This window comes from Elephas maximus, chromosome 10, assembly GCF_024166365.1.
Source record: "Elephas maximus indicus isolate mEleMax1 chromosome 10, mEleMax1 primary haplotype, whole genome shotgun sequence".
In the NCBI taxonomy this organism is placed as follows: Eukaryota; Metazoa; Chordata; class Mammalia; order Proboscidea; family Elephantidae; genus Elephas; species Elephas maximus.
Window position 1 is genome coordinate 73,034,513 of NC_064828.1, and position 11,666 is coordinate 73,046,178.

Consider the following 11,666-nt stretch of genomic DNA (forward strand, 5'->3'; position numbering starts at 1 on the left):
ATATTTAAATGAATCAGAGTTGCTAATTAAGGAGCAAGGATGTGGAAAAAAGTACCAAAATTCCAATATTGGGAGTTTGATTTCCTGCCTCAGTGTTATTAATGTTGACCTTAATAGGCTCCTGATAAAAATTACTTTTAAAATCCTACAAAAAGTAAAACTTTGTTGGAAATAACTATGTTTACTTCCTGTTCAAACAATAAGAATAAATTAAACAGTAAGAAAACAGTTTTCTTTTCAGTTTGTAGCGCCTAAAGTATAAGAGAAACACATACAGTATAAATAAAATTCACTGTAATTACTCACAATTCTGCTTATAGAGCTAATATATTTACATTCAGACTGAAGTTTGTTTCAGAGTTTTCAGTGGAGTTTCAAACTCTCTCAGCTACACTGAACTACTAGTAATCACATTTGGAAATGTGTACAGGCTTAAGCCAAGACTTTCGTGAAAATGCTGAAACACAGAAATATATTTGTCAGAGATATGTATTTAAGATACTTAACTTCAAAAATACATCATTAGAACAGTTTGGAGTACCATTTATGCTTCTTAACCTTATCAATGCCCGTGGAGTAAAAGTAAACAAAAAGAATTGCATTGTTTCTGATGCTCTGTACCAATATTTAATTTTCTATGTTAGATGTACACTTTTTAATTTCTAAAAACTATTTATCAAGTTCCATTCTGATCTCAGAATTATATTAAGTGAACCAAATGATACACTTTGACTTGATACACTTAATCTTGTTCCTTTGTCTCCATCTATGAAAAAGGGAAGATTCTATGTGAGCAAAAAGGTTACGGTAATTCCGTTCCACTCCTATTTATTTAACCTGATCTTCACCTAGATCAGTCCAAAGTCTCTTGAATATATTTACTTGCAAAACTAGAGCATTTTCCTTTAAATGGGAAAATGGGAAAAGTCCTCAGGGCTTCTTGAAAAGATTTGTCTGCTGATGCCAAAAAATGAACGGGAAATTAAGTTTATAAATCTTGCATATCTTCATCCAACTGGACAGTCTGGAGCTTGGCAAGCTCTTTTTTGTCTGTTTCCAGGTCTTCACAGACAGTTTCAACCATGCCATCTAGGACATACTTGGATTTGGAGTCTAGCATCATTAAGTTGCTTGTTGCTTTGCTCTCAGAATTTGGTAAGAAATTCTCTTTTATGTTAGCTACTGATTGCAGAACCAAACCATGTTCTCTGACAAAATCTTGGTGTCCTACTGGGGAGGGGTGACCCACTTGGTCTTCAGCTGAAGGAACTATTTCCCCGAGGACAGCCTGGGTCATAGGGACTGACATTAGGTCTTGACTAGTAATAAGGGAGCAGTTCTGAAGAGTTGCATAGTTAGTGTTGCTGACAGACGTCACAGTAGATTTGCTTGTCACAGGCGCAGACATTGGCTGGCTATCGGCAATGTCAGAGTTGAGCTCGGTGGGATTTAGTAGTGTAGTGGGAGTCAGGGAAAAATTGTGAGTTGGGGATACATTAACTAATGAGGAGGCCAGAGGATGGAGGCCACTCCCAGAGAGATTTTCCGAAGACAGGTTTGCATTTACTTGTGCATTCTGATTGACAGGCATCAACTGAGAAAACACCAGGCTCCTCTCCAAGCTTTCCTGTTTAACAGATCCTACAGTCTGGCCTGAATTAGGAACAGTGTACACCACTGCATTGGGAGCAAGAGAGCTGAAGAAAACCTTTCCTTGCTGGACTGTGGTGGACTCACTCGTAAACGTGCTCCCATCTGAAGTGCTTGAATTTACTGAAATATTACCTAGAAAGAATAAAGTACAGATTATCATTGATGAAAGTGATAGGGAATAAAAAAAAGTTACAGTTTTACATATATGATTTTCCGGAGGTATATTATCGATGAAGAAACAACACTTGTATACAATAACCTTAGCCCAAAACTAGTTTAGTAGAATCACCTGGAACACTTTACACTATAGATTCACTGGGTGGTACAAACAGTTAAGCATTCAGCTGCTAACCCAAAGGTTATAGGTTTGAGTACACCTAGATGTGCCACAGAAAAAAGGCCCGATGATCTATTTCTAAAAAATCAGCCACTGAAAACCCCATGGAGTACATTTCTACTCTGACACTCACAGGGCTGCCCGAGTCAGAGTTGACTCAATGGTAACTCTTTTTTTGGTTTTATTCCTTGAAGAGTCTGACTCAGTTAAGTGTCAGGTAAGACCTAGAGTCTATGTATTTTTTAACTCCCCAGGTGATTCTGCTGACCAACTGGGAGTCAAAATTACTGGCTTAGAAACCAAGTATGAGAAAAAATCCTTTCCAAGTTCTCATTTCAGTCAAGTTTCTGGTTTATTATTACCAATTGATATCTCTTAGTTGATGGTGATGATTAAGTTTGCCAGTTAGAACTAGAAAACAAATACAAAATAAAATGCCTTTGTTCAGGATGGATCAGAAACTGACATAATGGAAATGTAGAAAATACCATGCAAAATGAGTTACCCCAGGGCTTAAAGTTAACCATATAAACCTGTACAGGCAAGTTTCAAACACTCACCGAACTAGCCATAAAGTAATGTCAAGTCAACAAACATTCGAAAGGTTTTTTTTTTTCTTTTGTTGTGCTAGATCTGAAATTTCAAACAGTGCTGTGATGATAGGAAGAATTAATAATAATAACTGGAATTGCTTTTTAAAATACAGATTAACATATAGAAGCAGAGCTAATCCTCGTCTAAAAGGTTCTATCTTTTGAGGCTCTGACTATAATGGTCTGTAGAGACCAGAGGTTAAAAAAAAAAAGTAAGCTGAAAGCTGACAAGATCTTCAAATCAGATAACTCAATGTAGATGGATCAGACCCCTCCCATGTACATCAAATAAAACCCTTTTCCTCCTGAGTCTTTACGTAATAGGCACAGTGAAATGGTGGCATTCAAATGGTCTAGGCCTTCAAATCCTGCTACTGAGGAGAGGTAGATGGGCGGGTGAAGGGGGGCTGTAACATAATAATTCAGATGGGTTGTTTAATGCTAATCTGAAATTAAATGTTCAATAAACTTTACATTTTGAGAAAACAACTCAATGTTAAAGGTAGTTTACCCAGAAGTTTTCCCTTCTTGAATTATTAGAATAATTGTGATTATATGGCCCCCTGTATCGACCACCAGCAGAAAGGTTGCTGTTTGAACCCGGCCAAAGGCACCTTGGAACACAGGCCTGGCAATTTGCTATCGAAAGGGTCACAGCCTTGAAAACCCTATGAAGTGGTTCTACTCTGACACACATGGGGTCACCATGAGTTGGAAATGACTTGACAGCAACGAACAACAATTGATACTTAAGTGCCACGGGGCTGTTTATATCTACATTCTCCAAACATTTTTAAGTACCCTAAATGCAAGGGAATCTCTTTAAAAGAAAAGCAAAATTAAAACACTATGTTTGAACTCTTTTCAAATATTTAACCATTAGAAAGTATTCCTCAATAAAATACTGGTGTTAAAAAAAACATTTCTTGGTATGTTTGGGTTCTTCCCTAACATAAATGCCTAAGAGACGAAACAATTGCTTTTATTCAAAAAGGGTTGACACCAATGTAAATATATTTTAACTTTTTTTAGACTGCAAAAAACATCTGAGATAGATGCTTACTTATTTAGCTACAGAAACGCTGGTGGCATAGTGGTTAAGTGCTTTGGCTGCTAACCAAAACGTCAGCAGTTCGAATCCACCAGTGGCTCCTTGGAAACTCTATGGAGAAGTTCTACTCTGTCCTACAGGGTCGCTAGGAGTTGGAATTGACCTGACAGCAAAGGGTTTTTGGTTTATTTATTTACTTATGTGTGTGTAAAATTATTTGCCAGGGTGAATGTGAACAAAATTATCAGTCACATTTTGACAGAGCCAAAATCACATACCAGCAACAACAACAACAAAAAAACACCTGCTGCCGCTGAGTCGATTCCAACTCATAGTGACCCTACAGGACAGAGCAGAACTGCCCCACAGGGCTTCCTAGGTTGTAATCTTTATGGAAGCAGACTGCCACATCTTTCTCCAGAAGAGCAGCTGGTGAGTTTGAACAGCTGACCTTCTGGTTAGCAGCCAAGCATTTAACCACTGCACTACCAGGACTCCAAAATAACATAATAGATACTATATTTCCCCCAAATGCCACTGAATATAAATAATATTTCTGAATGGAAATTATTATATACATAAATGAAGGGGGGAAGCCGATGTGATCTAAAGTTTGATTTTTAGGTACAACTGCAATTGAATTATAAATTGGACAATAATTTTAAAATCAGTACAAAAATCTAAGTGAAAAATCATATGGGTATAAAGTATAACAATATTTTAACGATGGTAAGAAAAAAAAACCCTTATTTTCTTATAGTATAAAGTGAATAAAAGGCGTGGATATTTTGCTTTTCCATATAAATCCCAACTATAGAAAGATGATCTTGTCTAGAAATTTTTAAGAAAGGCTATCTGTTTTAGAGAAAGGTGGAATCTGCAAAATGTGCCTTACTGCAAATTGCAATACTCAACTTCTTAAAAGAAACATTGCTCCCTGGACCCATCTGGTTAAACTTATGCCTTCAACTCACCCAGATGGTCTCAGGATTGACGGCCTGTCATTTGATCTTAGCAATTTTAACTGAAAACGCTATCCTTATCCCTATTAAATGTCCCATTTAAAAAATTAGCTATTAGAAAAAAAAAGCTATTAGTTAGTAATAATTTTCTGGTAGCACTTTTTTAGATTACACATCAAAAAATTTTTGCTTTTCTCTTTTCTCAATGCACATACCATACCTTTTTGCTCAAATTTGTTTCTGTAAAATGTTATCTACTCTTAGAAAAGTAAATTAAATTATTGTAACACTAAGCACTTTGGCTTTCCCTTTGGTTTTCATATTTTTGACCTATATTTGATTGTGTCTTAGCTCAACTCTCTCCATAGCTTGGAATAATGAAAAAAAAATGAAGAGTACGCTGCAGGACTGTTGTGTTTTACCACCATTTTACCTGAAGAAAAACAAATATACCAAATGAAATTTACCCCACAATAATTTGCCCATTAATGTCTCAAATAAGTATAAGTAAATCATAGTTGTGGAAAGAGATGAGTTGTGCATGAACTGATTTTTTTCTTTGGTAAACAATCTTACAGGAAGCGAACCTTTAAGGCCAAGCATTGCTTACTTTGTTTTTGTAAAAAATCTGCAGTCAGATTTGCTTACAGGAAGGTAAACCTGCATTAACATCTCTCACTCCTGAATTCAAAGGGCTCTGCAATGTCTACTGCCAAATTCTAACCATTCCTATTTCAGTGTAGAGAAAATGACACAGAGTGACCCAGACTTGCTTAAAGTCAGTGAAGAAATGGCATATCAGCCTTAGGTTTCCTTAATTTCAGATCAGAGCTCTCTCTGGCTGACTGAGCTGTCTGTAGTAAAGCCACAAGCGTGTAAAATAAGGCTTATGGCTGTCTTCTTAAATAAACCCACACATTTAGGGGATGAATACACATGAGCACACTAGAAACCCAATCACATATTTCTCTGGTTTTCCTTTAGGTCTGTTAGTCTTGATGACAGGAGGAATACTGTCTTTTCAGCTTGCTCTTTTAAAACATTTTTTTTTTTGTCAAATAAATAGTCTGTAGGTAAAGTATACACATTCTTACCAACTGCTAGACTTATTTTGTGTTCTAAGCAATATTATTAATTTTTAATATTAAGATGTCAAGCAGTGGGTTATTCTGTAAGCACTGATTGACTTATCATATTTCTATAATTGTAGAACTGGCAAGGATTGCTGTGAACTGTATTTTTCCACTCAGTTGCCTGGAAAATAAAAGCTCATCCCCAGGATGTGAGAGACTCAAGCAAGCCGGCTATTACATGGGTGTTGTGAAGAAGGACAATCAAGTCAAGGGTCTTCTGCAGCTAGAGCAGCTGACAAAGTTCCTGAGGAGTAACATCTGTCTATAGCTCTCACAAAACGCATTAATTAGAGCAGCTGACCAACATGCACGGTTGCATTATGGTGCCAAATTAGACTTTTACCTTGTGAAGAGGCCACTGAAACAGGAGGCAGCTGTAGCGGAGAGAATCCAATGCTCCCATTAAGGAACTGGCCTTGTGCTCCGGGATTGGGGATCTGGACAATGCCATATTGGTTAATTTGCACTGGTGTAGTAAAAGTCACTACAGAGCCTCCATCGTGGGAAGCCACTGTTTGAATGCCTTCTCTTTTCACCTCAGTGCTGGGTATTAGCCCTGGGAATGATGCAGGGGCACTGGGACTGTACGAGGTGGTGGCTGTTGAGCTAGCCACAGAACCCTGGAGGACTTTGAATTCCTTCACATCCTGGGAGGCAGACCCCAGTATGTCAGTCATGGATATACCATTGCTCACAAGGTTTGATGCCATTTTGGGTGGGTTCAATGACACTGACTGTGTATTTCCCACATTTAATCCATTAAGGATAACTCCATTGGGTCCCTGAATAAAAGAATTACCATTAAGGAAGACAGGTGAGGTACTTGCAGGTACCAAGCTTCCATTCAACAAAACTCCAGAAGAGCTTAATGATATCTTAGCATTTCCAATTTGTTGCATATATACTGGCTCCATGTGACTGGAAAGGCTGAGGTTGGTGACGCCATCGGATGAACCAGAGAGTGGGTGAGGAGACAAATCCTCATGTCCCTTGCTGGATTCATCTTCAGTGCTGGGATTGCCATCTGACTCACTGTATAGAGGGGAAAATCAAGACATTCAGAAGGTCAGGGAGGTGACATTTTACATAATGCCATTGTGGAAAACTCGCTTCTAAACCCATCAAAGACAGTATTTAAAGAAAGCACAGCTGGTCTGTTAGTCCTGTTTAGGCTGAGACCTTTCAGCACATTTTGACCAGTCCGAGAATCTGGGAAGATCCCAGTAATTTTTAATAACAGTAAATGCAGCTAGTAAGACTCAACAGAGAACAGTATATGTGTTTCCATAGCACTGAAGTGCAATTCCTCACAGAGAACATGGGAAAAATTCATCCAATGAGATGGTTGGTCTTGTTTATTTAGGAATTCCCCTCCCCTCAAACTAATTCAGATTAGTGTCATTTTGGAGGTAGATGAAACTGCCAAAAGAGCAGGTGGGAAGTGTTCAGCTTTTTTTTGCCAGTTAGTTAACAAGAGACCATTTTCTCACCTGCTCCCAAACTTCTACTCCACCAGACTGACAACTCTCTCATTCAACAAAGTGGCTGTCCTTGTTGTGGGAAAAGTACTTTCAACCCAAGAACAGTTACATGCGGTCGCTTTTGATTCCAAAGGAAGCCAAAGAGGCCTATTAAACATACACCATCCAGTGCCCTGGTGAGGTGGGAGGGAAGGGGTGCGGGTCACTTATCGGCCTTGTAACTATCAGACCCTTCCCCAGCTCCCTCAGTCCTTCTGTTTCAGGCACGACTGTGTTCCTCAGCTCCCCAGTTTGGCGGAAAGACCAAATCAGGGTGGGAGTAGTGGTGGGGGTTTCCTGTTTGGTCTGAGGCTGGGCGGGGGGAAAGGAGGAATAAGAGTCAGTTTGGAAGCGCTGCGGCTCTTGGCCCAGCAGAGGATTCTACATCCCTGCAGTGCCCGGCGGTCGGTTCCTTTTCATGCCAAAGGGAGGGGATTACCCGGGATTGGGCTGCTGGGCCAGGAGCGCAGAAAGCGCTTTGATTTACGAGCTGAGGCTGAGCCGCCGTCGCCGTCTGCGAGAGTGACTCACCCGGGGTGCGGGTGGGAGGTAGATCCGGAGAGGGGCCTAAACCAGGCAACTGGGCTGGGGCCGGGGGTATGGAGGGAGTGGTGAAGTCGGCAGAATGGTGTGGGGGAGCAGGGGAGACCTAGGGAACGCGCCCAGCTCAGAAGTTGAGGCTGCAGAGCAGATGGCCTGCGCGCCGCGCCCGGTCCTCACCCTCTGGCCCCGGCGCCGCAAATTCCTTCGGGGTTTCGCGACCTCTACGGCCCAAGAGCAGGTGGCGCGGAGTAACTCTGGGTCTCTCTGCATGTCTGGAAGAGTGCAAGCGCTTCGCGGTGCGCGTTTTGTTTTGGTTACCGCGAGGCTAGGCGCTAGGATAGCGCCTTCCTTCTCCCCTCCCTGCATCAGGAGCCGGGCGCAGAGGCGGCAGCGGCGATGACGCGCCGCTGCGGGTTCAGGAACGCTGGGGTGGTCACCTTCACCTGGCCCAAACGGGCTCCCCCGCTCCCAGATTCCCTCTCTGAGCAGAACCCTCGAGCTACTTTTGGATTCTCTCCCTCCAGTGGGGGCGGGGGACTGGAGACACTATCTTTTTCGCCCATCTTCTCCTTACTTTAAGGAGCCCTGGTGGCCCAGTGGTTAAGTGCTCTGCTGCTAACCGAAGGTTGGAGGATTGAAACCAACAGCCGCTCAACGGGAGAAAGATGTGGCATTCAGCGTCCCTAAAGATTTACAGTCTTGGAAACCCTATGGGGCAGCTCTATCTTACCCTATAGGATCGCTATGAGTTGGAAACGACTTGACCTCAGTGGATTTGGGTTTTGTTTCTCCTTAGCTTACCTCGCCCAACAATACACACATACACACCAAGTATCTGAATCGGGAGAACGCACAAAAGAAATGGCAAGCCCAGTATTTTCTCCGGTGGGTGGAGGGGAACCTGCCACTCAAAGAGTTCAAACTCGACAGGGTGGGCGCTCAAGGAGGTGCTGAGGTTATAGCGCCCTCACTCCTTTCCTGCTGTCGCCTTATGCCAACCTGTCCGCCATCCCACTGCTCATACTAGAAGGGAACCCCGCAGTGTCGGCGTCCCAGGAAGCAGTCCTTGGTCCCCGCTACCCCGGCAGCGCTGAAACCCGATCCGAAGGAGTTCAGAATCAGGTTTCAAAACACTGTAGAGCCGAGCCACACCAGCACCCCACGTTGCCGCGCCGCGAAAGGAACCACAGCGGGCAGGGTGAATGATTAACTCTGTCATGTAAAACCTCGACGTCCCCAGACCCCTTCTGCGCCGCTAGCCCCCACCCAACACTCCCCTCATTCCAGAGCCTCGAGAATGACCTCCAGCGCAGGCCTCGGGGGCAGCCGACCCCGGGGTCGTGGAGCGCGCGCGGGTTCGGGTTTGACCCTGCGGAGGTGCAGACCCCGGCCGGCGCCAGCAGCCTCAGCAGCCTCGGGCGGCAGCGAGAACTCTCTTCCCGGCTCCTACAAGCTCCCTTTGCCCGGCCTGAACCTGGGAGTGAGTGGCAACTTCAAAGCCAGCAGTATGGGGGTGGGAAACCGGGCAGCAGTGACCAGCCGAGGTGGGGGCGGGGACTGAGACCTAGGCGGGCGACGAGAAACTTCTGGGGGGAAGAAGAGGGAGGGTGAGGGAGGTTCCCCCGCCCCTCGCCACCGCCCCCCCCGACTGGGGAAAGAGGTGGGGGGCGGGGAGAGGTGGGCAGCCGGACCAGGCCGGTGGGGAAGGTAAGCGCCATGTTTGTGAGCGCTTGGAGGAAAAGAAAGCTGGGAAGGGGGTGGGGGAGAAGAAGGAGGAAAGTTGGCGCTTACCTTTTGGACTGGGTCTCGGAGGGGTTCCGGTCGCGCTGCCGGCGGTTCTTGAACCAGTTGCTGACTTGGGTGAGGGAGAGGCCGGTGATCTTGGCCAGGTGCCGCTTCTCGGCAGGCGAAGGGTAGCGATTCTGCTTGTAAAGCTCCTTGAGCGCGTTGCGCGACTTCTCCTTGAAACAATACACCGTCTCCTCGCCGTCCCAGATGGTGCGGGGCAGGGGGAATTTCCTGCGCAGCCGGTACTTGTCCACGGCGCCCAGCGGCCGGCCGCGGGCTCGCTCGGCCTCGGTGTAGCGCGCCTTGTACCAGAGCTGCTGCAGCAGCGGGTGGTTGGCCGACTCGAAGCTGTGGCTCTCGAGGATGCTGTAGAGCTCAGGGTAGATGCCCTGGTGGAAGGCCACTAGCGCCCGCGCCTTCAGCAGACTCTCGTTGCCACGTAGCAGGTCGCTCTGGGGCAGGGACCACAGGAACCGGGCCAGGCGGTCCAGGTTGCCCCCCTGCTGCAGCGCCTCGCACACGCAGGCGACATGGTCGGGCGAGAAGGCCAGCGGGGTCTGCGCGGCGGCGGCGGCTTGGTGGTGCCTGCCCAGAAGTTCCGCGTGGAGTTGTACCTGATCCGCCGCAGCTCCGGCCGCAGCTGCCGCCACTGCCCCTTCTTCTGCGCTCACCCTGGCGGCGGCGGTGGCCGCGGCGTCCCCTGGCTCCAAGGGGAAAGGGGCTGGAGCCGGGGGGCTCAGCCCCACCGCCGCGCCCCCCGCCACTTCTCGGGGCGCCTCCAGCCCTTCCGAGGCGCTTTCCATCCCATTCTCCTGCTTGATGTCCGCCGCACTTGCAATCTGCCCGGTGGGGGAGGAAGAGGACATTTTTTGTTGTTTATTTTCCTCCCTCCCTCACTCCCTCGCACTCTTTTCCTCTTTCTTTCCCCCTCTCTTACTCCTCCTTCTTCGTCTCCCTCCCCCTCCCCCCCTCCGGAAAGCCCACTCCCTCCCTCCCGGTTTCGGCTGGATCTGGCCGATCAGGTTTCCCCCCGGCCACGCAGTCACCATTAAGATAGCTGCTAGAGCAAAGTAGTGTAAACGGATAGCTGCTTTCTGCCGTTCCCCCAACGTGACTCCTCCGGTTGCTGCATACTATATGGCACAGGCGGCCGGGCCGGCTCGGCCGCGTCGCCTCATTGGCTATTTCGCATTCAGTGGGGGGAGGAGACACCGTTTCTATCCCTGTCGATCACCCTCTTCCCACTCCACCCCTTGCCTTTCCCTCTCCCACTGACCCCCAGGCACTTATACCTGAAGGGAAACACCGACATTTTTTTCAGGCCATGCTCCTGGGCGGGAAATTACCTAATGTGGCCTGAAAACTGGACAACGGATTCTTTCAAAGAGACGCCCTACAATTCCAGAGGGAATATTAATGGTGCGGCCTTAAGGTCTGGACGGGTAAACCCTTAGCAAATAGACTACCCTCAGCATCCAGGTGACAAAACTTCAAAGAAGACATTCCTAAAGCTTCTCCAGTGTCTTCCTAACACCACCACCACCACCACTGCCCCCTTTTCGGATATCTCTGTCCAGGGATTTGTATTTAAAAGGGTCAAGAATAGCACTAGGGAATGTTCTAAGGGAGAAGCATTTACTGTAAATTAAAATGCCGAAAGGAGGAAAATGCTTGAAAACCTCAAAATAAGCTGTATATGTAGCCTGCTGAGAAAATAAAAACAAAGCCTTTAAAAATATGGTAAACCTTAAGTTGCCTGGAGGACTGGTAGCCCAACTGAGTTGATCATGATATAACTAAGCGTGTAGAATATTAAACCATACATTTATCCTGGATGAGTAGAATGGAAGGGATTTAAGCTTTAGATTAAAATAACAGCATGAAAACTTAATTTTAAATGTAAATGTACGAAGAGTTCTTTAAGATGATATTACTGGTAGAAACACCATCTCTGGGTGCAGGTGTCTTCCAGGAGATGAGTGCAGGATCAGCAGCCCTTTCCACATCCCAGGCATGTGATGGAAGAAGGCCCTCTGGTTTGAGACAGAAGTGCCTGGGGGTGGAGTCAGCCGCTTTTTGCAGTTAT

General features: G+C 45.6%; 1 protein-coding gene across 3 annotated transcripts; it reads right to left on the reverse strand.

Annotated features, from left to right (window-relative positions):
• Positions 1-254: 254 nt before the first annotated feature.
• On the reverse strand, positions 255-10,710 carry SIX4 (SIX homeobox 4). Of its 3 annotated transcripts, XM_049899306.1 has the most exons (4): positions 10,627-10,710; positions 9,584-10,419; positions 6,073-6,761; positions 255-1,785 (listed from the first exon to the last, which is right to left on the reverse strand). In XM_049899306.1, exons 1-4 carry the CDS (start codon positions 10,627-10,629, stop codon positions 989-991), a joined length of 2,325 nt encoding a protein of 774 aa, XP_049755263.1. In that variant the 5' UTR covers positions 10,630-10,710; the 3' UTR covers positions 255-988. The 3 variants fall into 3 exon arrangements, with proteins under 3 accessions (XP_049755263.1, XP_049755264.1, XP_049755262.1); XM_049899307.1 differs by lacking the exon at positions 10,627-10,710 and having other exon boundaries at positions 6,529-6,761; positions 9,584-10,510; XM_049899305.1 differs by lacking the exon at positions 10,627-10,710 and having other exon boundaries at positions 9,584-10,510.
• Positions 10,711-11,666: the final 956 nt, after the last annotated feature.